At 34.4% G+C, this 25,459-nt stretch overlaps 1 protein-coding gene and 1 long non-coding RNA gene across 5 annotated transcripts in view; one reads left to right on the top strand and one right to left on the bottom strand.

The window, feature by feature from the left end:
- Window positions 1-16,987, top strand: part of PTPRQ (protein tyrosine phosphatase receptor type Q) — a 280,514-nt gene extending 263,527 nt beyond the window's left edge. For all 4 annotated transcript variants that reach the window (XM_059936587.1, XM_059936583.1, XM_059936585.1 and 1 more), the window contains 6 exons: window positions 5,247-5,381; window positions 5,602-5,727; window positions 6,544-6,692; window positions 10,037-10,172; window positions 15,347-15,470; window positions 15,722-16,987. In XM_059936587.1, coding sequence (XP_059792570.1) covers window positions 5,247-5,381; window positions 5,602-5,727; window positions 6,544-6,692; window positions 10,037-10,172; window positions 15,347-15,470; window positions 15,722-15,759 — 708 coding nt within the window. In that variant the 3' untranslated portion in view covers window positions 15,760-16,987. The remainder of the gene's footprint in view (window positions 1-5,246; window positions 5,382-5,601; window positions 5,728-6,543; window positions 6,693-10,036; window positions 10,173-15,346; window positions 15,471-15,721) is intronic.
- The window catches only part of LOC132373431 (uncharacterized), an 88,155-nt gene that overhangs the window by 44,900 nt on the left and 17,796 nt on the right, over window positions 1-25,459 (bottom strand). The window lies entirely within an intron of this gene.

Genomic DNA, 25,459 nt, shown 5'->3' on the forward strand with positions numbered 1-25,459 from the left:
CCCACACTCCCATTAGATTTTTATTTTTTCCTTATTCATAGTCTTCTCACTCAGGCCTGCCATTTCATTTGGTCCCACTGGGGCTCTGCTTATGTGATGCTCTGTCCTTTCCCCAACATCAAACATAACCTGTCCTATGTCCCATTCTCCCCAAGCCTTTGTTAAGGGGGAAAAGAAGAATTCATCCTAAATTTTATATTGGTTGATAATTACTCCAAAATTACAATTATATATTGAATCTTATTGTGAAAGAAGTGAACAATGGGAACATTTAAGATTTCTTAATAGGAGAAGTGACAGGGGGTTTGCAGAGGTTAATAAGGCATCCTTTGAATTTCATCCTGTTTTTGTGCTAGAACTTTAAATCTATTTTGAAGAAAACCCAAATTTACTATTGTGATGACATATTTTATTCATTTATCAAATCATTGATTTCCCTGAAAATGTAATTCTTTTCTAAAGATTTTGGTGAAATCTTGTGCTTACCAATTTTAATTGTATCCTAAACTCTATAGCATGTAGAAGTTTTACTTTGATTTGTAGAATGAGGCATATATATATTTAGATATTTAATCAATGATCATATATTTTGTGATACCATAGAACAGAGCAAGAACAAATTGTTGTATCAGTGATCTATTAATTTGTATCATTTTTATTCACCAATAAGTAGATACAAATGAATAGCTTATATCCTATAATGTTCAACCAGTTATGGGATGACAGTATAGGATATGAAAACGATTAGGAAGGCAACCAGTTTTAGGAGGTATAACTGAACCACACATAAACAAAGGAATATTCATGAGCCCCCAGTGTTCCCTCTAAATATTATAAGTTGTCAGGAGACAACCGTAAGAAGATCACAATACAGGATGAGCAATAAACTAAATCTGAGTACATTTATATATATACATATATATATATTCTGCTGTGGTCAAGTGATGTTGTAATATAATAAATTTTACAGCAAAGTCACTATGACCCATATGTAATGATATGTGTAATCATTACTGAGCTACATGGTAAGCAGGCCCAGATGGAAAGCACTTTATATTAAGGCAGGTTTCAGTATTGGAGTGGGCAGTATGCTGTATTGCTTTTACTTCTGGGGATATCTCCTTTGTCTGGGATGTCAGGAACAGATGGAAATAGACAAAGTCATAATACCATAGTGGCCTCTCACTTCTCCATCCCCAAATTCAGGCAGTCTTCACCTCAGAAATAGTGAAGATTTCTCAGAATGAATGTTTGACACCTCAGTTTCCCCCAACTCCCCACTTTTGTTCCATGGCACCTCCATCTGAAAGTTCATGAACACTTGTTCCAGGAGCAAAAGACAAAGGCCATCTACAAATGGACTCTGAATTCCTATTTCTTTGGAAGCTAGAGGAAAAGGGAGAAGAACTATAGAGCAAGGTAGAGAGAAAGCAAAATAACTAGTGTTTAGATGGAAAAGAAAAAGTGAAGTCTGGAGAAGGGAAAAGGGAAGACCAGTAGGTGGTCTGAAGGATGTACTTTAAGACTAGGAAACTCCAGGCCTGGGTCTGTAATTAGATTACTATATGTTTATCTCTCTGCCCTTGGCTCTTCTTGGGAACTGTGCTCCTGAAGCTAGGACTCAAAGAGAGCCTGGAAAATGTTGATTAAGGATGGACTGTGGGAGAGAGGTAGGGAGGAAAATAGATACTGCATCCTTGTAAACAACCACTAATTGTACACGTGACTTTAGGAATGTTTTCAAGAAAGCTAACAATAAGAACATTATGTAATGGGACAAGACCCCAACCCGCCACCCCAAATTACCTCTCCTGTCAACCTGAGATGCCTGAAATTACTTCAATTTGAGGATAGCTTTTACCACAGCTGGAGATTGAAGATTAAAGGCTATGATGCAAATGAGCTGTAATCGTATCAGAAACATCAGATTTCGTCTACTCTGGTAGAAGATTATGGTACCAAAGGACATTGAATCCCTGAAAAAGGGAAATGCAAATAACTAGGAGAAACATTTTATAAATTGATCAATTACAGTTAATTGTCCTCACCCTTAAAACGCTTCCAGGACACCATTCTCTCGATTTTCCATCTACAGCTTTGACACTTTCATCTCAGTCTCGTTGGTCCTCTCTTATCTCCTTGGCCACCAAACACTGAAATTATCTAGAGCCCAATCCTTGAATTTACTGTTTCTTTCCAAACTCATTTCCTTGAAGATCTCAACCATTCTTGTGATTTTAAGTAAGATCTATTGGCTAACTACTTTGAAATTATGTCTCTAGTTTGGACTTCTTTCTGAATGCCAAACTCATATACCCAATTGCCTTCATGACATTCCCACTTGAATATCCAAAAGAGATTTCAAGTTTAATATTTCCATTATGAATTCTTGATTTTCCTTTTAACCTGTTTATCCTGGGTGTGGAGAAAAGGGAACCCACCTACATTGTTGGTGGGAATGTAAATTGGTGCAGCCACTATGGAAAACAGTATGGAGCTTCCTTAAAAAACTAAAAATAGAGTTACCATATGACCCAGCAATCCCACTCCTGAGCATATATCTGGAGAAAACTCTAATTCAAAAAAGTACTTGCACCCCAGTGTTCACAGCAGCACTATTTACAATAACCAAGCCATGGAAGCAACCTACATGTCCATCGACAGGTGAACGGATAAAGATATGGTGTATATATACATAGGAATATTACTCAACCATTAAAAAAGAATGAAATAATGCTATTTGCAGCAACACAGATGGACCTAGAGATTGTCATACTAAGTGAAGTAAGTCAGAAAGAGAAAGACAAATACCATATGATATCACTTATATGTGGAATCTAAAATATGATACAAATGATCTTATATACAAAACAGAAACAGACTCAGACATAGAAAGCAAATTTATGGTTACCCAAGGGGAAAGGGGGTAGGGGACAGATAAATTAGGAGTTCAGGATTAGCAGATACAAAGTACTATCTATAAAATAGATAAACAACAAGGTCTTACTGTATAGCACAGGGAATGACATTCAATATCCTGCAATAAACCATAATGGAAAAGAATATGAAAAAGAATATATATTATATATGTATAACTGAATCACTTTGCTCTACACCAGAAACTAACACAACATTGCAAATCAACTATACTTAAGTAAAAAAAAAAATTTTTTTAAGTCTGCTCTTCCTGAAGTTTTCCCCATCTTCATTTGGAATCATTATTGACTCCAGTATCCAATCCATAAGCAAATTCTCTTGGCTCTGTCTTCAGAATTTATCCAGATTTTATCACTTATCACAATCCCCATTGCTATCACCCAAACTAACCCTTGGTTGGATTGTTGCAATAACCTTCTAACTACTCTCCCTCCTTTCTCCTTTAAACCATATCAGCTTGTCTTACAGAAACCAGGATGAAACTCTTAAACCATATATTCTGTATGTTCAAAATCTTTCAAAGGCTTTCCATATCATTCAGAGTAAAATCCAAGATCTTATAATTACCTACTCTAGGACCTAAAGCACCACTGTCCCCCCTCCCTTGTTCTTTCTGACGTCACCTTCTATTACTGTCCCCCTCATTTCAGCCACTTGCTGTTCTTAGAACATTCCAGACACATCTCTCCTTTAATGCTGTTATACTTGATTTTCTACCTGGAACACTTTTCCTTCAGATCTTGAAGGGATTACTCCCTTTCTGCTTCAGTTCTTTCCTCAGATTTCACCCATGAGTCTTTTCTGAACACCCTATTTTCTGAAAACTCTCTCTCACAACACTTAGCACTTTTAAAAACTCTATGTAAATTGTTTATTTAATAGACTTATTAATAGGCTTAATGTCTATTTCCCCTAACTAGAATATAAGACAAATGAGAGCAGGAATTTTATTCAGTGATGAATCCTCAGCCCCTGGAACAGTGCCTGACACACAGTAGACATTCATAAATATTATTTGAATGGAGGAATGTGCATATTTAAAAAGTCTGTAGAGAGTGACTAAAATATTAATGGTGCTTCATTCTGGATAGTGAGATTACAGATTAATTCCACATTCTATTATGTATTCTTCTGAATTTTCCAAACATTCTACATTGACTATATATTACTTTTTTAACCTAAAAAAAAAAAAAAAAAAACCTTTACAATGTAAAATAATTATATATTTCAACTGAGACTGGAAACATAGAAATGCTTTAGCATATAGTTTATTTAAGAGACTCAAGGTTTTATCCCAGAAACTGTCACTGGGTGATTTTGGGAAAATCACCTCAAGTGGCTCATTATTCTTTAAAGTAAAATAAACTGGTTGGATTAGATTTTAGGGCCCCTTGAACTTTAAAATGTATATTTATTCTGTGTAACACTATATTCTCTGGCCACTGAGACAATTCCAATTTAAAAATAAAATTCACCTTTAATCCTCATTCCTCAAAATATTTTGATGTTTGGAATACATGTAATTTCATTACTATATTTTATTTATACAGTACCTTTCTTTAAGAAAAATCCACAGATACTACTCAAGTGGCATACTTACATTCCAGGTGAATGGACTGAGTTTTAGAATAACTTGATAAAATCTACAAGAGCTGTCATAATAGGGTTGAGACAAATCTCAGGTCCTACATTAGTTAAATGAACCTTCTTATTATTCACATTACTCTTGGTTTGGAGCTCTGGAGAATAACTACTAATGCCATAGTTTACATAGATAAGTAATTTCGTGGAGAAAGAGTATGAAAATATCTGCACAATCTTTAAATATATGACAATAACAGTGGAATGGGTGAGAGAGCTGGCTCTGGACTCAGACTACCTTACCAACTGTGAAACCTACCACACATCACTTCACATTCCTTAGCTTCAGTATCTTCCTCTCTAAAATGAGGATAATAATAGTTCTAATTCACAAGGTTTTTATAAGAAACAAATTAATTGGAATATTAACTATCAGATGCTTAGCATATTGTCTGCCGTAAAGTGGTATCATTATTTTTTAGTCTTTACTGCTTTATTCAGAGTTAGAAATACATTTTAAGAACAGTTAGTTGTATAGTATATTACATTGTGAGGTTAAAATTAATGTTGGAAATTTTGAGTATCTATAATTATTTAGCATTCAAAAATGTACAATATTTTAAAATAGGTCATCTTACAACTAGTATGTTTTTCTTATGTTGCTCAAAAACTAAAAAATACTATATATATGTAAATATTGATTCAGTGTTGTAATTATATCATTCTAGGGCTACTTATGTCCAAATGAATTTATTGCTACTCAAGGTCCATTACCAGGAACAGTTGGGGATTTTTGGAGAATGGTGTGGGAAACCAGAGCAAAAACGTTAGTAATGCTAACACAGTGTTTTGAAAAAGGGCGGGTAAGTTATTTGAAAATCTTTTCACAAAACTTTTACAATTGTGTTAATATATGTGTGACAATTTTATCTAATACTTTGAGTCATCAATGACTCGGACATCTATAAAGCAGTTTTATCTTAGCAGCAATAACTGTGATATTTTATACAAACACACACACCACACAAACATATCTATATAAAACAATGGTTCTTATGACTGGTGATTTTTCTCTGAATACAGATCAGATGCCATCAGTATTGGCCAGAGGACAACAAACCAGTTACTGTCTTCGGAGATATAGTGATTACAAAGCTAATGGAGGATGTTCAAATAGATTGGACCATCAGAGATCTGAAAATTGAAAGGGTAAAAAAAAGGAGGGGAAGTCAAACATGATATAAAATGTGAATGTTCTAAATGTCTAAAGTAAAATTAATTTTTAGACATACTGCTTGATACCTGTATATTCAATAGTGCTTTTCTATTATTTTCAAAATAGAAGTTTTGAATTGGCACCTGCCTTCAATATCTATGTCACTGTGTTTAATTCCAAATTATATACTTAAAGTTCATATTAACCAGTTAATATCAAATTCTTAGGTAGACAGGGGAAGAAAAAGGAGGAAACAACTAGATCACTAAGTTTATCTTATTTTATAAAGAAACTGTAATATCTGATTTAAAACAGGAATTTCCCAAATCACTTGTCTCTGTCTACATCCTAATAATTGGATTTTCTATTTAATCCAGAATCAATACAGAAGCGATAGCATAGGACCCCACTTATATAACGTAAAGGCCTATAAACACAGAAAATGATATAAGGATCTTTATACTTTCTGACATTATCAGATACTCTATACCTGTGTTTTGAATAATCTGTGAGTGTGTTTAAGTTGTTAGGTCAAAATTGTTCAAAATCTACTACTCTGGCATTACAAAATGTTACAGTATATTTGAATTTAAATACCCTACATTATCATCTGCTTGCAAGCCTTCTCATTGTTTGCATTTATACAGAAAGGCAATTTTCTTTATTGTAGCAATAGTAGAAGGCTTCTCTTATAGGAAATCATGAAAACACAGTTTCTTCTGTTTGGTAAATTGTCATTTTAAAAGATCACCTTGAAAACCTGGGAAGTCAGCTGTCTTATCATGTTTCTTTAATGTCATTTTGTCTAGCATGGGGATTGCATGACCATTAGACAGTGTAACTTTACTGCTTGGCCTGAGCATGGGGTTCCTGAAAACAGTGCCCCTCTAGTTCACTTTGTGAAGTTGGTTCGAGCAAGCAGAGCACATGACACCACACCTATGGTTGTTCACTGCAGGTAAGAAAGAGAGATTTTTAGAACCTCTGAACACTAGAAACACTAGAAATGGTACTGAAACTCAGCGTGACCTTTTTATGATCACGACACCATTGATTTTCTGGCAGAATGTTAATGTAGATTCAATCCAGCTTTTAGTTTTCAGATATTTTACTGGTTATAACAAATCAAGATGTAGTTTTATAAAAGGTTAGATGGCAGAGATAAAATGAGTAATGACTATGTCTAAAAGCAAGGGAAAATATATATCCTGGTACAGGAATTTTCCTGAAATCTTGACTGGATTATACCTCTCGAAGGCCTTCAAATCAAAAAAAAAAAAAAATTGTAGCCCATTTTTGATGTGGCTACACATCAAATGGATGAGTGTGGGTATGTAGGATTTTTTGATTTTTATGAATAAACATCTGATCCTTCATTATTTCAACTGATATTAGTCTAATATACTAATTTAAACTTCTTTGTAAAAGCAAATTTCTAGATTTGACTTACAAAGAATAAAGAAAATGAACTTTAAAATAAAGATCAAATTAAGTGACCAACCCAAGCATGATTCAAAATTTTTACAAACTATTCAAATGTCTTTCTTTGACCTAGCTTTTTGAACATGATAAATAGAATATGACTATAAATTAAGATTCTTCCCCTCTTTATTTTCACTGGTATTTTATACCACTGAAATACCAATACTCCCCCGCAAAAAGAAATAAAGCTCACAGTTGTTTAGAATTCAGAGTTCTGGACATATTGATATGATTTATGATTCCTAACATGATATATCTAAATCAATCTCAACATGAGTTTCCTCAACAGTTGTAGTTTGTAAATTAGAGAAAAAGTGGGTGATAATATACTGTTTTATGATTCCACTTACATGAGATACCTACAAGAGGTAAATTCATAGAGACAAGAAACTGGAATTGTGGTTACTAGGGACTTGGGAGAGAGAGAAATGGAGAGTTACTGTTTAACAGGTACATAGCTTCTGTTTGGGATGATGAAAATATTCTGGAAACAGATAGTGGTGATGGTTGCACAAGACTGTGAATGTGCTTAATGCCACTGAATTGTGCCCTTAAATATGGTTAAAATGGTAAATTTTATGTTATGTATCTTTTGCTACAATAAAAAAATTTAAGTAACAATATCTTTTAACCCATTAATAATTATTAATTATAATAATTCCAAAAATTAATTGATGGATAATTATTCTAATGGGAATATACTATAATTAATGTGGTTAAATATGTAAGAAAATAGTAATCCATCCAATTTTTAAACTTTTTTTTTTTAGAGGAAAGAACTCAACATGTAATTTAAATGAGTCTACATTTTCCAGGAATATTTTAGATTTTTTAAATTGTAAGAGTAATACACAAATGCTTGCTCATTATGAGATATCTTTTATACATTTAAAAACATACAGAATTAAAAGTAAAAGCCTCATTCTTACCCTCCCAATTCCATATCCCCTCCATACACATAACATTTTTAACAGACCAGTATATAGTATAAATAGAATAACAGTTTGCTTATAAAGTCAGTGATTGATTTTAAACTGCCATCATTGATGATTAGAATGGATAGTAAGCTTCCTTCAGCTTCTCCATATTTTACACATACACTGCCACTGGATTAAAGTAGTGGATTTAAAACTCCATTAAAAAAGAAAAGTACCTTCTCTCTTGCAGCCTCAAAAAGAGTAGTCTCCTCCTTTGTGATTTAAATAGATAAAAGAGACCAGAGGAGAAGTATGCTTATATTAATAATCATTTTTAAATATCATTTTAAAACTGTCTACTAAATGATTATCTCCAACCCCAACTTCTCACCTCAACTTTAGACTTACACATTGAACTTCCAGTTTAACCACAACATTCTGAAAATCTGATGTGTCCAAAACAGAACACGTAGATCAGTCTCCAAACTCACTCCTTCTCATCCCCATCTTGGTAAACAGCAGTCCACTCTGCTTTGTCCAGAAACCCTAGACTCATCCTCAACTCCCTGCTTCCTCTCACGTTCCACATCCAACCCAACAGCAAATACTCTGATCCCTGCCCCCCATCACCTCTTCACACACTCTCCCCACCCTGGTCTCCTTGCTTTTCTTTGAACACACAGAACACCCTCCCACTCAGATCTGTTCTCTTCCCTCGCCCTCAGGCCGCGATGCTCCTCTCCCAGGTACACACGTGGTGCACTCCCTAACCCTACTCAAGTTTCTTTTCAAATATCACATTGTCAGAGAACCTTTCTCTAAGACCCTATCCTACCCTATCACCTTTTATCTCCTTAACCTAATTTATCTTTCTCCATAGCACTTATTGCGGCTGGGTATATCCTATGCATGTTTCTTTTTTGTGTGGACTACCATTCTCCGTCCTCTAGAATATAAGCTCCATGAGTTCAGGGACTTTGTATTGTTCACTGCTGTACCCCAGATGCCTAGGACAGTGTCTGACACTCAAAATATACTGAATGATGTAATGACTGACTACTCTGTTCGGGCATATATGTGTATGTGTTATAGTGATCAGATTTATGTGGTAATGCTATTTCTTAAGTTGAATCATAGGTATTGTCGACATTAGAATATTTTTTACCTACAAAGATGGCAGTTTTGTGATGTTCAAACTGACATTTAAGACTAGGTGACCTTTCAAATTTTTTTTTTTTGTTTTTCAGATTTACTTCCTATATTAACCATTTAAGTACCTAGGAGTCTTGTCTTTCTAATTGGAATTTCTGAAAAAATCCTGTCAGGTTTATCAATTAACCGTTTATATGGAGCACATACCTGTCCTTCAGTATTAAACTAATTTCTTAAAAGGAAATAGCTTTCCAATTTATTATCTATAGGAAGGAAAAGAAAATTCTAGGGAAAGTGAAAAGAACACACGAGAGTCTATCAATGTGATGCAGAGGAAGTACTATATGGGCTAAATACTATAGTTGACATTTTTCATGTTTAGCATTCCTATTGGTAACCAAAAATATATTCAATAAAAAGTTTCTGGGGTTAAGAATTTTCAATGATTTTTAAAAATCTTCCCCATACTTCTCCAACTACAACCCTTAAAATATTATGAAAGAAGAGGGAAAGTTCCACTGGTTAAAAAAAACCTCAAATATTTGACAGAGTATTAATGATAATCATCTTGCTCTGTCTAAACAGTCTTGGGAACAATATAAATCCAAAGAAACTCCAAAGAAAATCTACCTCCAAATAAGAAAAGAAACTATTTATAATTTATTGCTATCATAGTTTATCTTCTTCATCACCATCAACATGAACAGCCTTTTGGCTGAATAATTTGCATGTAATTTCACTCTTCCTGCAGTGCTGGAGTTGGAAGAACTGGAGTTTTTATTGCTCTGGACCACTTAACACAACATATAAATGATCATGATTTTGTGGATATATATGGATTAGTGGCTGAACTGAGAAGTGAAAGAATGTGCATGGTACAAAACCTGGTAAGATATCTAAAACTTCAAGCAGTTATCAGCTCTAGAATTTCTGCCTGGGAGGATCTTAGTGGCAGTGATCTGGTTAGACATGGACTTGAACTATATTAGCAAAGCAGACATTCTCTTTTCCTACATTATAAACCTCTGGGTGGGGGCAGGGTCTTGGGGACGGCAGCTGATGGGGATTATAGGAGAACTGAAACCCACATGCCCCAGTTATCCTTCAGCACTGTTACTGACTACTCATCCTACCTTGTTTATACTGATAGGCAAATAGAAAATAATTCATAAAATGGATTTGTCTTTAGCTTTTGGGAAACTTAGAAAATGAATCAAATTAATTTCTTTTGTAAACATGCTAGAAGTTGTATGTGGGAAACGTTTATTAACTGTTACAGGTTTCTATGTATTTCACTTGTCCATATTTATCCCTTTTTATTAGTAGTACTAATAATGTTTGTTATAGCATGTCATCAACTAGCTAACTGGGAGCTGTTTGTTTTGTTGTTCTGGTTTGGACATAAAAATATTTTTAAAATATAGATTTTTGTCATTAAAAAAATCATACGGTATAATGGTAACGAAACTAAAAACCCTGTTGAGTGTCTAGTAGGTTCCAAGTATTATACTAGATCCTTTACATGTATTATCTTATTTAATTCTTTATTCGTAAGGCAGGGCCAATGAAACTAACCAACAGACTAGGTATTATGGTCTCTGCTTTACAAATAGGGAAGCAGATGTTCAAGAATTTAGTGATATTCAAAGGTCAGAGCTAAAATTCAAACCCAAGTCTGTCTAACTATAATACATAGGTTGTTCCTGTCATATCTTTGGATTGATATTTTTATGCTACACAGAGATTTTTCTCACAGTAAATATACAGATCTTCTATAACGGTATTTTCTAGGGTACCTACTAGAAAACACAAGTGGCTTTACAGTCATTAAAGGTGTGAGAAAACAGGCTCTTTGCTAAAGTAAGTTTGAGAAAGAATTTCTTAGAATTACAGCCTGTATGCTAATGTGCATTGACAATTATAAATACAGAGCCCTTGTGGACATTTCCCAGACTTACATGACTATGAAATCCTTGAACACTTTTTGACCCCCAAACCTAAAATGCCATGATGTCATGGAACATTAACGTTCTTAGGAAGATGCTGCTCTAGACCAGAGACATCCAAACCTTTAGGAACACACAGCCCTTTCAGGAGAAATGTTTGAGCATTCAACTCCAATACATATATATTTATTCTTAGAATGTAGATTGTGCAATTATGTAAATTATAAAGCATACACAAGAAATTGAAAAACACGAGATAAAGGTCAAATAAGCAATTTTGACAACCTTGCTAATAGTGGTGGCTTCATATTATCATAAGGTATTTTCAAAAGATAAAATAAACACTTAGCAGAAAATAATTCTGTTTCAATAGTGGTTTTAAATACATATTTTTAATTATTTGTAATTTTTTTAAAAAGTGATCTTTTTGTCAGATCTGATTACACTGTTGTTGCTTTCACCTCACAGCATGGCTATAAGACGGTTATTCTAGGAGCATGAAAAATGTCAGCGCTGCCATTTTATTGTCATTCATTGGTGCTTGCCTGACAGATACTATCTTTAATCCACAGTCTCTTTGTAGGAATCTTTTTAAGCCACTTCAATTATGTGATGGCTAGGTCAAACTAGGTACTGTAATCCATATGCATTCCCTTATATGCTGAAAGGGAGCACATGAGTGAAGTATCACTCTTCCCTTAGGAAACTTCAGAAATGGACTATGTCTTGTGGCCAGGCTTGGCTTCATGGGTATGCAGCCTATGCAGTCTCACGGGTCCCCACGCTCAAAAGGGCCTTGCACTTGATTTAATGTTTGCTGACACTGTTTTGAAAATCTTTAATAATTTTTGAGGAAGGAAACTCGTATTTTCATTTTGTAGTGGACCCCACCAATTATGTAGCTGGTTGTTATCCAAAGATCTTTTAAGGGCTTCAATATCAATACGACCATGAATGATTATTAAAACCAAAATTCTTTCTTATTTTTAGTTGAGAATAAGAATAAATAGCTAGCATTTTCCTCCCATGTCCCTGGGTGTACACATGTGCACTGGTGATCAATGTTCTTGGCATTGATCGAGATTGGTTGGCTCTCTAGTATAGGTTAGAGGGTGCAAATGATTGGGATATTTCCTTGTAGAGACTAGATTTGGTCTTCAAATAATAGAAGTCGAATTTTGTCATGCTCTACAATTTTGTGGAACCAAACTTTGTAAAGAGTGTGTTCAAGCATGCCTGTGAATAATTTCACACAATTCAGTATTCAGTATATGCTATAAACGTCATACACATTATGCTGGAATAACCAGCCAGAGGAAAATGCTGCAGGTTGGGTAGGGGAATGAAAAGAGCCTGAATTTTGGTGTCAGAGAATTGAGTTCAGACTCCAGTCCTGCTAATTGCTGGCTTTGTGACTTTGTTTAATTAACCTCTCTGAGCTATTTCTCTTTTGTAAAATAGCTGTGTTACACTTTTCACAAGTTTATTATAAGTATTAAATAAGAGAAAGTATCTAAAGCACCAAGCATGCAGTAAATGCCCAGCGTGCAGTAAAGGTCTGACAATATAGTTGTGCCGATTGCTTTTTAAGATAAAAAGGTGGCAGTTGTTAAAATCCTGATAAACACTTACTGAATCAATAGGTAGAAGTCATGACTATTAGTTGGCATGTTTGAAATAAGTACATCTTCATCGATATTCAAGAAAAGTATAGGTAGCCCTTCCATAAGAGGTTATAAAATTAAGGTACATCCATGTTTACTAAATAATTAGCCTCCATTTTGTAAACGATATAAATCACAATTCTCAGATCCTCGCTTAAAACGTGCTACTCCAAAGGTCTCTTTCACCGGACTTTGTTCCCAGAAGCTATGCTCTTTACCGTCTTTTCTCTGTGATGAAAAAAAGGAAAATGACCACACCTTGGCTCCAGTCCTTATAAACCAGCATTGCCTTGCACAAGAGTGGTTTCTTAGTTTCTTCTCTTGCACTTGGGAATGATTCCAACTTCTGTGAAGAATGCTGTCTCAGCACATACTACAGTAGCCATGGCCAGGGGTGGGGAGGCGGGAACCTCAGCAATATATCACCACTAAAAGACACCAGAGGGCCCAGACCCTGGAGAAAACCTAAAGTTCTTTCACTGTCTACCAAAACACAGCTCACAGCAGCCCCAAGAGATGTGAAAGAGCTTTCTGAGAGAATACTCTGCAGTGAGATAATATCCTGAGATACTATTCCTGCCTCAAAAAAGGGTTAATCTGGATGAATCCCTTTCCTGCTCTGGTTCTCTTGAAAATTGACTGATGTAAACTCCTGAGGTAGAAGAAAAAAGAATAATATATTTTTGGTGCCTAGTTTTTTGCCAGCAACATATATATATGGCTGGCCTTAAATCTCACAACATAGCTTTTCTGATCCCCCAGATGAGGAAACTGAACATCAGAAAAGTTTAATTCTTAAGGTAACAGGACTATCTAGGGTAGAAACTGGAACTGAACTCTTCACTGCCTCTTTGGCAATAACACACCACGGCAGAGGGATCTTGGAAAATGTAGTACTGCCTTGTGGAGCTCAGCCTGCCCTGCTGGCCGAGTTTACACCCATCATTCTTTCCAGAGGAGAAAGATGAGATTGGGACAGTCAGAAGTTTCACATATCAAATGTGACTTCAAATTCAAATGTGTTTTTTTTTTTAAATACCAGAACTCATAAATTTAAATGACTGTTGTTTTCAAAGAAATTATACCATGTCAATATATCTCTGCCAATAATGTTATTCACTGTGCAGTGTATATTTTAAAATACTCATTTGGAATTACCTTGAGAAGAAAATTTAACAGCAATTTCAATAGAATTTTTATTACCTTATAACAATCCTTCATTTCTTACCAAAACTGAATTATGTAACTTGATCATCCACCTTACAAACTTGATCCCTGATGACTTCTGAATGTTCTCCAAATCAAGTCTGTCCTTAAATGGTAAAGATCGGCTAACTGTGAGAATTAAATGAGGCTAAGTCAACAAACATTCATTACGCAACTACCACATTCCAGGCACTATTACACGCAATGGGAATATAGCAGTGAATATGACAGAGTTCTGTCCTCATAGAACTGACAGTGATGAGATGTGTGTGGAAACATTTTGTAATCCACGAAGAAACAGGTATTCCTAATAATGACCAACAATCTCTAGAGACAGTTTCAGTGGAGAAGTTCCAAAAAGGTTTTGAGGTATAGTAGCAATAGATATGAATATAACTTCTTAAGATGGTCACTTTAGAGGACATTCTATTTAAATCAGTTGTCAGTATGTCTGTTTGTGTGTGTGTGTGTGTGTGTGTGTGTGTGTGTGTGTGTGTGTGTGAATCTTAAACATTTGGTTATATTCCTTTAACTTCAGGTACCTTCCCTATGTAAAAATGAGGGTGCTTTTCTATGACTGTAACCTTAACTACCTTTGGGAAAGTCCAAACCCAGAAATGCTAACAGGTTATTGAATTATATTGAATAAACTTAAAGAACCCAGATGGTATTGAATTTAATCCGAACTTTAGATGAAATGTTAGGAGTCCTGCCTTGTATTTACAAATAGAGACCAGATCCTTGACATTAAGTAGGCCAAATGTTGGGTGATTAACAGAATTGTTAAACATTTTAAATATGCTGATGGTGTGTAGATATGCTCAGTCACAGCTTTTGAAAGTAAATTTAATATCTGCATTCCAACAGCCATTCTAACAAGAAAAGTATTTATAAGAAAAATTACTCAATTATGCCTAACAGGAAAAAGGAAACTTATAAACAAATATAAATAATTTGCTACTTTTTAAAATTACAGAAAGAAAGAACATATGAACACTTAGTATTTAATGACAAGTATTTTAAAAAACTGGAAACTACAAAAAGCCACAGGAATTTAGCAAACCTTATGTTTGAAATGATAAAAAATCATTTATATTCATGGTAAATTCTGTGCCTCTAACTTAGCTATTTAACATTTGTTGAATTCAATATTACTTTTCACTGTAAAAGTATAGCCCCCCCCTTATAAGAAAATCCCTACCCCGTCCATTTATTTAACCATCCTTTCCTTTCTTTGGTGTCTAGGCACAGTATATCTTTTTACATCAGTGCGTTCTGGATCTCTTATCAAGTAAAGGAAGTAATCAGCCCATCTGCTTTGTTAACTATTCAGCACTTCAAAAGATGGACTCTTTGGACGCCATGGAAGGTAAACAGAGGCAATGTATATCAATTTACTACTAGTTTACCACCTATAGCAGGAGCATTAATTTAATAATAACCATATGTTGAAAATGTTTTAGAAGCTTGGCTAGCACACATATCAATTTTTTAATTTCTCTCTAATCCAAGTTAGGATAATAGCCTTTCCAGGTACACTATATTTTTGTCATGAAGCATTTAAATCTTTTGAACTGTTAACTTCAATTCTCTCTTGTGACATGTTACTTTATGTTATAGGTGATGTTGAGCTTGAATGGGAAGAAACCACCATGTAAATGTTCAGACCAAAGATTACAACTGGAAGATATTTTCAAATCCCAGGGGCCAAAATACCCCCTTACTCTTCTGAATTGAAATGTGCAACCTTAAATAAATCTCTACGCTTCCCTCACTGTGCCTTACTAAATGGATTGACATTTTATGAATAGTTCTAGGAAATAGCTAATTCAGGATAGTTATCTGTTTTGTACAGAATAAATATTATACATGTAAAATGTTTAAGAAGAGATATCCCAGAGATTTTTGAAGCCTTCTGTATTTTGGGAATGAGCCAAATATAAAATTATTATTATATTTACGTTAATGTTTCAATGTGAATTTTCCCTACATATTGGATTTGATCTTGAACAAAAGTTGTAAATGTTGATTCAGTAGTGTTATTTTGGCCTCCAGGGTGTTGACTTTTCTCGTGGATAACTTCCAGGACTGTCATAATGATCTGTACTTCCATGTATGCCCCTGTGTTTTGAATCCCCTGTTTTATGAGTGCTGAGATATCATCTCATGATCTCGAACAGCTGAACAGTAACCCCCTGACACTGCTGGCGTTACTTAGCCTTTATACAACACACAGTAGCTCTTCGGGTGCACTTAGGGCTATTTCAATTGCATTGTAATCTTTAGTTTGAAAAACAAAAGGACAAATTAAACAGTGCAATTGCTCATGTGAAGTTGTCGAGTACTTTTCTAGCCTGTCTGCATTTGTACATTTTCAGGAACAAGCTGTACCACTATATTGTATATTTGAATACATAGTTAAATGTATCAGTATTTGTCCATTAGATATGTATGCAACCTAATAACAATTTTGAAGGGTTTCTTCAGCAGAAATATATGAAAACAGTAATAAAAATGTAATGTGTTACAAGGTCATAAACCAACGATGTGCTGCTGTGGTGCCAACCAGAGACTTCCGAATAGATTACATAAAACGGTCTTTATTTCATTTCCCAAGGCTGATCACTGAGGAGTGTATTAGGTGGAACTGAACACAAAGAAATTAACCAGACTGTAGCAAATTAGAGATTTTTTTTAAAAGAAAATAATTCACCCTCCTTTTTGTTAGACAGTAACAATGTACAAAGTAAGTTTTGAACTATATGAAATTATTTTGTCATAGATTTCAATTAAGGGTCATAAAATGGTATTAATTATCTTATTTCTTTTATGGTAAGAATCATATCTTATACTTATTTCTGCTGGACTATACATATAGAAAAAGTGATGGCCAATAAAATTGAATTTTAAGGAACTGAGTCACTCTGCAGCATGATTTCAGAGGTCCTTATAAACATAAATTTGATTTTGTATCACATATTAAGATATAATTAATAGTTATCTTAACATAATGAAGTATAAGTACAATATAGTAATATAATGTGTATAAATAATTAAGATATAATAATTTCCCAAGGTATCCAAAGACAGTAATTTTAAAATCAAATTTATTATGCAAGAAATTAACTCCTTTAGTCTTACAGGCAATCCTGCTTTCTGTTTTTTATGGCAAGGGTGTGTAAATAAATACAATCCATTAGTGTTCCAACCAAAAAGTTTACTCTATAGAAAGTTACAGAAAACAATAAGAAATGATGAAAACTCTAAAAGATTCAAGTTTGAGTGACAAGTTCTTCAGTTTGCTTCACGTGTCGGTCATTGAAAATGAGTGGTAAGCCAGTACTTATTAATGTGGGTTTTTGTATTCATGGAAGACAGACAGATAACAGCCTGTGGAAAGTACTGGTGAGTCTACTTTTAAATGTATTAAATGGTAAGAAAGTAAATCCTTCAATCCACAAGCCAGTCCATTTTCTATAATATCTATATAAAACAGAGAGTACAGAATAGAGTTGACCCATGTGTATATGCATGTGTGTGCATATAAAAAAAGTTTTACTATAAGGCCTCCTCTAAAAGAGTGCTTATCAATCTTTAATGTGTATACAAATCATCTGCGGATTGTGGTAAAATGCAGATTCTGCTTCAGTAGGTCCAGGATAGCACCTAAGATTCTTCATTTCTAGAAAGTACTCAAGTAATAATATTGCTGCCTGAGCTCGGGCCATACACTGAATAGCAAATCTCTAAAAGACAGGATCAGAATAATTCTATTTCCACCTGAAATTATTTGAAACATGTTAAAAAAGATTTGTCTTTGTTATCAAAAACATAACAGAGCACCTGTTAAATGTGTATAGCTCACTAGCTGTATCACAAAACTGTAACTGAAACTGAATTGAAACACATATTAATGTTGACTAAATTTTCTCTTAATTATATTGTGAAAATGCTAGTTCACAGCCAAATTTTTATAGGTGGCTACTAAGTGCAAATTAAAATAATGAAGAACAGCTGTAACATTTTTAGATCAGATTTGTCAAAATACTTTGAAGCATATGTACAATAAATGAGCAACATGTGTTTTATCTGAACCAAATGAAACTGGAGCCTCTCAGAATGGTTTGCCAGAAACGAGAGCAGCTGTGGGTATCACCTCTACTTTCATCCTGCTTTAAAACACAGAATTTTCTTCTTTCACTTTATAGGTTGAAATGTGTAATAAGACTTTTGAAAAAGCTAATTAAACCTTTCCCTCTTCATAAAGGAGATGGTGATTCACTCTTCACATCTGGTACCAAACACTAGATTTTAAAAATGAAATTTAAGTTCAGCAAACTACTCTACACGTCCATGACATTATTGTGATAGGTCCACTTTTGTAGTTCAACTTTTAGAAAACTTACAGTAAAGTTTTTGATGATGCCAGTAACACAAAATGATCTGAAATTCTCAACTGAATGATATTAAAAAGTGAAAATGTGGGATAAAAAAGTTCATAAAGCATAATCTTGACAAAACAGCTTGCCTTCTTAGGACAAGTAATATTTCATGGTAAATGACATCATGAATATGCATAGAGCTTCCATTTGGAATTGAAACTCATATACCCATCAGTTCATGAAGATGTTCTGAGGAATAGATTAGATCACACATATGAAGGTGTTTCAAAAAGTACAAAGAACTCTACAAAGTTAAGATAACTTTTTTCCCAGGTTGGACAGTATGTAATATTTATCAGTAAGATAATGCACCCCATTATAAGACTGTATTGTATTTGTGATATTAATTCCATGTTTGTATGTCTGTTTCATATGCAAACGTTAAAGAGAAAATTATGGCAGATATACTGATTTCTGCTAAATAAAACCACTGATGCTTTGTTTTTCATGAATGATTAAGAGCGTTCTCAAGGAATGTTGGACTAAAGTGAATAGATAAACAAATAACAAATTGTGATTTAGAAAACAAATCAAGAAAATTTCCATTTCAGGTGTTTCAAATGGACATACTAAATCGCTGTCTACAATACAGTCATTTGAAAATAAAACTGTAACTTAATAGAAGGTGATGAAAAGCATTATTCTCCCTTGTTAATGAGATTGTCTTTAGAATCACAAGCTTAAATTATTTTAATTTTTACTGAAAGTATTAGATTGAGAAGTCATTTTAGTAAATTATAAACTTTTCAGAATACTTTTACACCCATCATCCTGATTAATCCTTACAAAATCCTCTAAGATCTGCAGTGTCCCATATTACAGATAAATATAATGAAAGCTTAACAGATGTGCCAGAGACCACATTTAGTAAAGATGGAAGCTGCATATCATAAGAGACCACATTTAGTAAAGATGGAAGCTGCATTTCAGTATCACAAGTTACTGAAAGCCAATGATAAAGATAAAAATTTTAAAGGCAACAAAGAAAATAGAGAGCTATTGAGGTGTTCAAATATAAGAAAATATGCTGGCTTCTATTCAGAAACAATGCAAGCCAACTGACAATGGAATGACATATTCAAAGTGCTCAAATTACCTCCTAAACCTGATTAAGGGCAAATACAAAAAAACTAGAGCTAATGTCATGGTGAAATATTAAAGGCCTTCATCCTAAGAGCAAGAAAAAAGCAAAAACGCCCACTCTCACAACTTATATTCAACACTGTACTGGTGTTTCTAGCCATTACAATAAGGCAAAAAAAAAAAGAAAGAAAGAAAAGAAAGGAAGAAAAGGAATAAGGTTTGTAAATGAAGAGAAAAAATTGTCTATATGAGTAGAGAGTATAATTTTGTATGAGGAAATTCCTGAAAAAGCTACAAAAGAGAAAAAGCCACTAGGTATAATAAATAGCTTTAAAAAGGTTACAGGATATAAGATCAAGATACAAAAATCAATTTTATCTCTACATATTAATCAATGAACTGGAAACTGCAATTAAAAATACCATTAACAACAGCATCCATAAACATGAAATGCTTAGAATAAATTTAACAAAGTATATGCAAGACTCATACACTAAAAACAATATTGATGAGAAGAATTAAAGAAGACAAATAAATTTTTAAAAATGCATATCCATGAACTCAATGTTGCTGAGAAGTCAGTTCTCCTCATACTGATGTACGGATTAAATGGAATATCAATCTTAATCCCATAAGGCTTTTTTTCTAGAAATCAATAAACTTGTTTTTACAATTTATATAGAAATGATGCAAAGGATCTAGAATAGCCAAAACAATATTCAAATAGAACACAGTTGAATGACTTACACTACACATCTATAGCATTTCCATTAAAATAAAAAATAGAAAGTAAAAAAATAAATTCTCACACAGTTGGTCAATTAGTTGTCAACAAAGGTGACAATGTAATTCAATGGGGAAAAGATAGTCTTTCCAATAAACAGTGTTGGAACAACTGGATGCCCATTTGGAAAAACATGAACCTTCATCTCTAGCACATATAACAAATACAAAAATTAACTTGAAATGCAACACAGATCTAAGTATAAAAGCTAAAACTATAAAGCTTATAGAAAAAAAGTATGAAAATCCTCATGACTTTGGGACAGGCAAAGATTTCTTAGAATACAAAGAAATATAAAAGAAAAAACTGACATTGTACTTCACCAAAATTACAACATTCTCTTTAAAAGACACTATTAAGAAAATGAAAAGTCAAGCCACAGGCTGAAGAGAATGGGAGAAAATATTCACAATAAATGTGACAAGATGCAAGTCCTGGGAATGGTATCCAGAATACATATATATTTACAGAATAATACACACACGCACACACACATATAAATGGCCAATACATGAAAAGGTACTCAACATCATTAGTCATCAAGGAAATGCAAATAAAAATCAGAATGAAGTAACCATACTAATAGAATGATTAAAGTTAAAATGACTGGTAATATCAAGTCATCCCAGCATGGAATTTGAGCAGCTGGAACTGCATGGTATATGGTACAATCACTTTGGAAAACAGTTTGGTAGTTTCTTATAAAGATAATACCCTATTGCCATATTACCCAGCATTACCACTCCTAGTCATTTATCCAAGAGAAATTAAAATATATTTCCAGAAAAGGACTTGTATTAATGGTGCTCTTAGTAGTTTTATTCATAATGGCCAAAAATGGAAAGAGTCCAAATACCCATCAGCAGGAATGAACAAATAAGTTGTGGTATTTTTTGACAATAAAATAGAAATGAACTACTGATACACAAGAGAACAGGGAAAATCTTCAAAAACATTATACTGAGTGAAAGAAGACAGATACAAGGGAATACATACTGTAAGAATCCATTCAGATGTAGTTCTGGAGCAGGTCAAACTAATCTAGAGTGATGGAGATCAAATCAGTGATTACCTGGAGTGTGGTATATATGTGGGGAATCAACTGCAATGGACAAAAGGCAACTTTAGGGGGGTGATGAAAGTGTTCTGTATCTTGAATGGAGTGTTATTTATACAGGTATATTCATTTGTCAAAATGCTTTAAGTTGTGTACATACAGTGAATGCATTTTTTCCATGTAAATTGTAATTCAATAAAGTTGATTAAAAATAGAATAACAATGAAAAGTAGTTAAGTATTTACAGAATGCTATTCATATGTTTTTAAAATACAAGTAGTACATATTTTTATGGATTCATTCATTATAGTACATACATAAAATCATAAATGGTAATGTAAGTACTGGCATCAGAATCATGGCTTCCTCTGACGTGGGAGGAATGCAGGGAGAAGACGGATTGCCAGGAAATCAAGAGGATCCACAAGAGTTTCAAACGCATTTGTAAATTTTGTTTTAAAGTTTAAAGCATATGTGGCAACACAGATTTGTTAAAATTAAGTAATGAGTAAAAACTATATTATTCTCTAAAGTTTTGTGTTTGAAGTATTTCATAATTTTAAAAGTACAATTTAAACTTTAATAATTTATAACAATGACTTAAATGTTTATGGACTATTTTCACGAATCTATCAAAGTATCCTGCTCTCCTGCTTGAATGAGGGCAATACGGAGAGAAATATTTACTTACTTTGTTATTTATTTACTCCATTCCCAAAGCTCTAAAATCGGTGTCTTAAACATTAAAAATAAAACTTGACATGCTGCAAGTGCTTTCCACAGAATTCACTAAGTTCTTATTCACTTAGTATTTATAACCAGGTGAACTGCCATGGAAGATATGATGAATTCACTTGCTGTACTCTCGTACTAGAAAACAGAGCTTCATCAATTTGAGGGCACCACATTCATAAAGCTGGTGCATGCTAACAGGATCAACATCTACTCCCTGGGCTGTTACATCAGAGTTTTTATTTATTTATGTTTTAAATAATACACTTACAGTTGCTTCATTTGCAAATATTTTCTCCCATTCTGAGGGTTGTCTTTTTGTCTTCTTTATGGTTTCCTTTGCTGTGCAAAAGCTTTTAAGTTTCATTAGGTCCCATTTGTTTATTTTTGTTATTATTTCCATTTCTCTAGGAAGTGGGTCAAAAAGGATCTTGCTGTGATTTATGTCATAGAGTGTTCTGCCTATGTTTTCCTCTAAGAATTTTATAGTGTCTGGACAAAGGATTAATCTCCAAAATTTACAAGCAGCTCATGCAGCTCAATATCAAAAAAACAACCCAATCCAAAAATGGGCAGACCTAAATAGACATTTCTCAAAAGACGATATACAGATTGCCAACAAACACATGAAAGAATGCTCAACATCACTAATCATTAGATAAATGCAAATCAAAACTACCATGAGGTATCACCTCACACCAGTCAGAATGGCCATCATCAAAAAATCTACGTACAATAAATGCTGGAGAGGGTGTGGAGAAAAGGGAACCCTCTTGCACTGTTGGTGGGAATATAAATTGATATAGCCACTATGGGGAACAGTATGGAGGTTCCTTAAAAAACTAAAAATAGAACTACCATACGACCCAGCAATCCCACTACTGGCATATACCCTGAGAAAACCATAATTCAAAAAGAGTCATGTACCAAAATGTTCATTGCAGCTCTATTTACAATAGCCAGGACATGGAAGCAACCTAAGTGTCCATCGACAGATGAATGGATAAAGAAGATGTGGCACATATATACAATGGAATATTACTCAGCCATAAAAAGAAACAAAATTGAGTTATTTGTAGTGGGTGGATGGACCTAGAGTCTGTCATACAGAGTGAAGTAAGTCAGAAAGAGAAAAACAAATACCGTATGCTAACACATATATATATGGAATCTTAAAAAAAGAAAATGGTTATGAAGAACCTAGGGGCAGGACAGGCAGGAATAAAGACGCAGACGTAGAGAATGGACTTCAGGATATGGCGAGGGGGAAGGGTAAGCTGGGACAAAGTGAGAGAGTGGCATGGACATATATACACTACCAAATGTAAAATAGATAGCTAGTGGGAAGCAGCCTCAAAGCACAGGGGGATCAGCTCAGTGCTTTGTGACCACCTAGAGGAGTGGGATAGGGAAGGTGGGAGGGAGATGCAAGAGGGAGGGGATATGGGGATATAGGTATATGTATAGCTGATTCACTTTGTTATAAAGCAGAAACTAACACACCATTGTCAAGCAATTATACTCCAATAAAGATGTTAAAAAAAAATACACTTACAACTGTGATATGAAAAATTTACATGAAATAGACATAATTTTATTTATTGTGATTACTAATAGCTTTCTTTATTGAATCATTACTATGTCCCAGGTACTCTTCTAAGGATTTTACAAATATTAATTAATCTCCTAACAATTCTTGGAAGTAGGTGCTGTGATTTGCCTTTTACAGATGAGAAAACAAAAACAAAAAAAACAAAAAACGGGTTAAATAACCTGCCGAAGGTTACACATCAAGTAGGTGAAAGAGCTAGAGCTGAAACCAGAAATCTGATTTCAGAGTCTCCAGCATCAGCCACCATATGCCATTGTATTACCCAGAGACCATCAGATACATAGCATCTTTGATCTCACCTACTTGGACGTAGTATGTGTGAACTCTAATTACTCCCATCTTCAAGAACAGAAGTTTCCTGATAGCATCTAAAATAGGCCCTTTTATGCAAATTATTCATGTCACACAGTCAGCCAGTGGTAGTGCTAGCCTTTGAATTCAGGTATCTAGTTTGATAGTCTTTCTGTAATTTGCTGCCTCCTCCAATATATATTTGATCCAAACCAAAATGTATTGTTTGTTTTTCCAATTCTCTGGAACTCATTGCCAGATTTATCTCCTTAGCTCACAGCTCTGATCATTTTACTGATCCGTTCGGTAGCCCTTCATTGCCTATCGAGTTAAACTCATAAAATGCCTTTCCCACAGTCTTACTCCAGTTTTCCAGCCAAACCAGAATACTTGCTGCCTACTAAAACACACTGTACACATTCCCAGTACCACACTTTAGCTCCTACATTCTCCTCAATAGTTCTTACCCTCCGCTGGCATTCCCCGCTTACTAGACTGTCAGCTGCTTGTGAACAAAGACTAAGTTTTTCTCATGATTTTAATCTCGTTGCATTTAGCATAATATCTTCTATATGAGATAAACTTGAACTAACATGTGCAATTGGCAAGTTTCCCTTAGAAGAGGTAAACTAATGTTGTCTATGCAACAGTGTATTTTCCTACCAATCCACACTTGCTAAAATATCTTTTCAATCAAGGAGCAAACAAACACTACTGGATCAAAGATCAATGAAAGTGGGGGAGCAGGGAAAATGGGCAGACAGTAATCTGTCATTTGTTCAGGATCATCAGTTATCCAGAATGAAACTGAGATCTTAACAGTACGCGAAAAACCTCTGAACAACTGAAGGTGACAAAAAGGAATTCTGTACATTTGGGCAACACATTAAAAAACAGTTCATCGACAGTATTTTTTGTCTTACATTATAGACACTTCAACAAACATGATTTCCCAGTTCACAGCAGTATGTAAACAGCAAAGCTAATGGTTTATATCCTTATATTGTGCACACACAAACACATGCACACACACACACACCCCCCTTCCTCTTAAAAGCACATAGGCCAGGCTTCCCTGGTGGCGCAGTGGTTGAGAATCTGCCTGCCAATGCAGGGGACACGGGTTCGAGCCCTGGTCTGGGAAGACCCCACATGCCGCGGAGCAGCTAGGCCCGTGAGCCACAATTACTGAGCCTGCGCGTCTGGAGCCTGTGCTCCGCAACAAGAGAGTCCACGATAGTGAGAGGGCCGAGCACTGCGATGAAGAGTGGCCCCCCCGCTCTCCGCAACTAGAGAAAGCCCTTGCACCGAAATGAAGACCCAACACAGCCATAAAATAAAAATAAAAAAATAAATA

This window comes from Balaenoptera ricei, chromosome 10 (genome assembly GCF_028023285.1).
Source record: "Balaenoptera ricei isolate mBalRic1 chromosome 10, mBalRic1.hap2, whole genome shotgun sequence".
In the NCBI taxonomy this organism is placed as follows: Eukaryota; Metazoa; Chordata; class Mammalia; order Artiodactyla; family Balaenopteridae; genus Balaenoptera; species Balaenoptera ricei.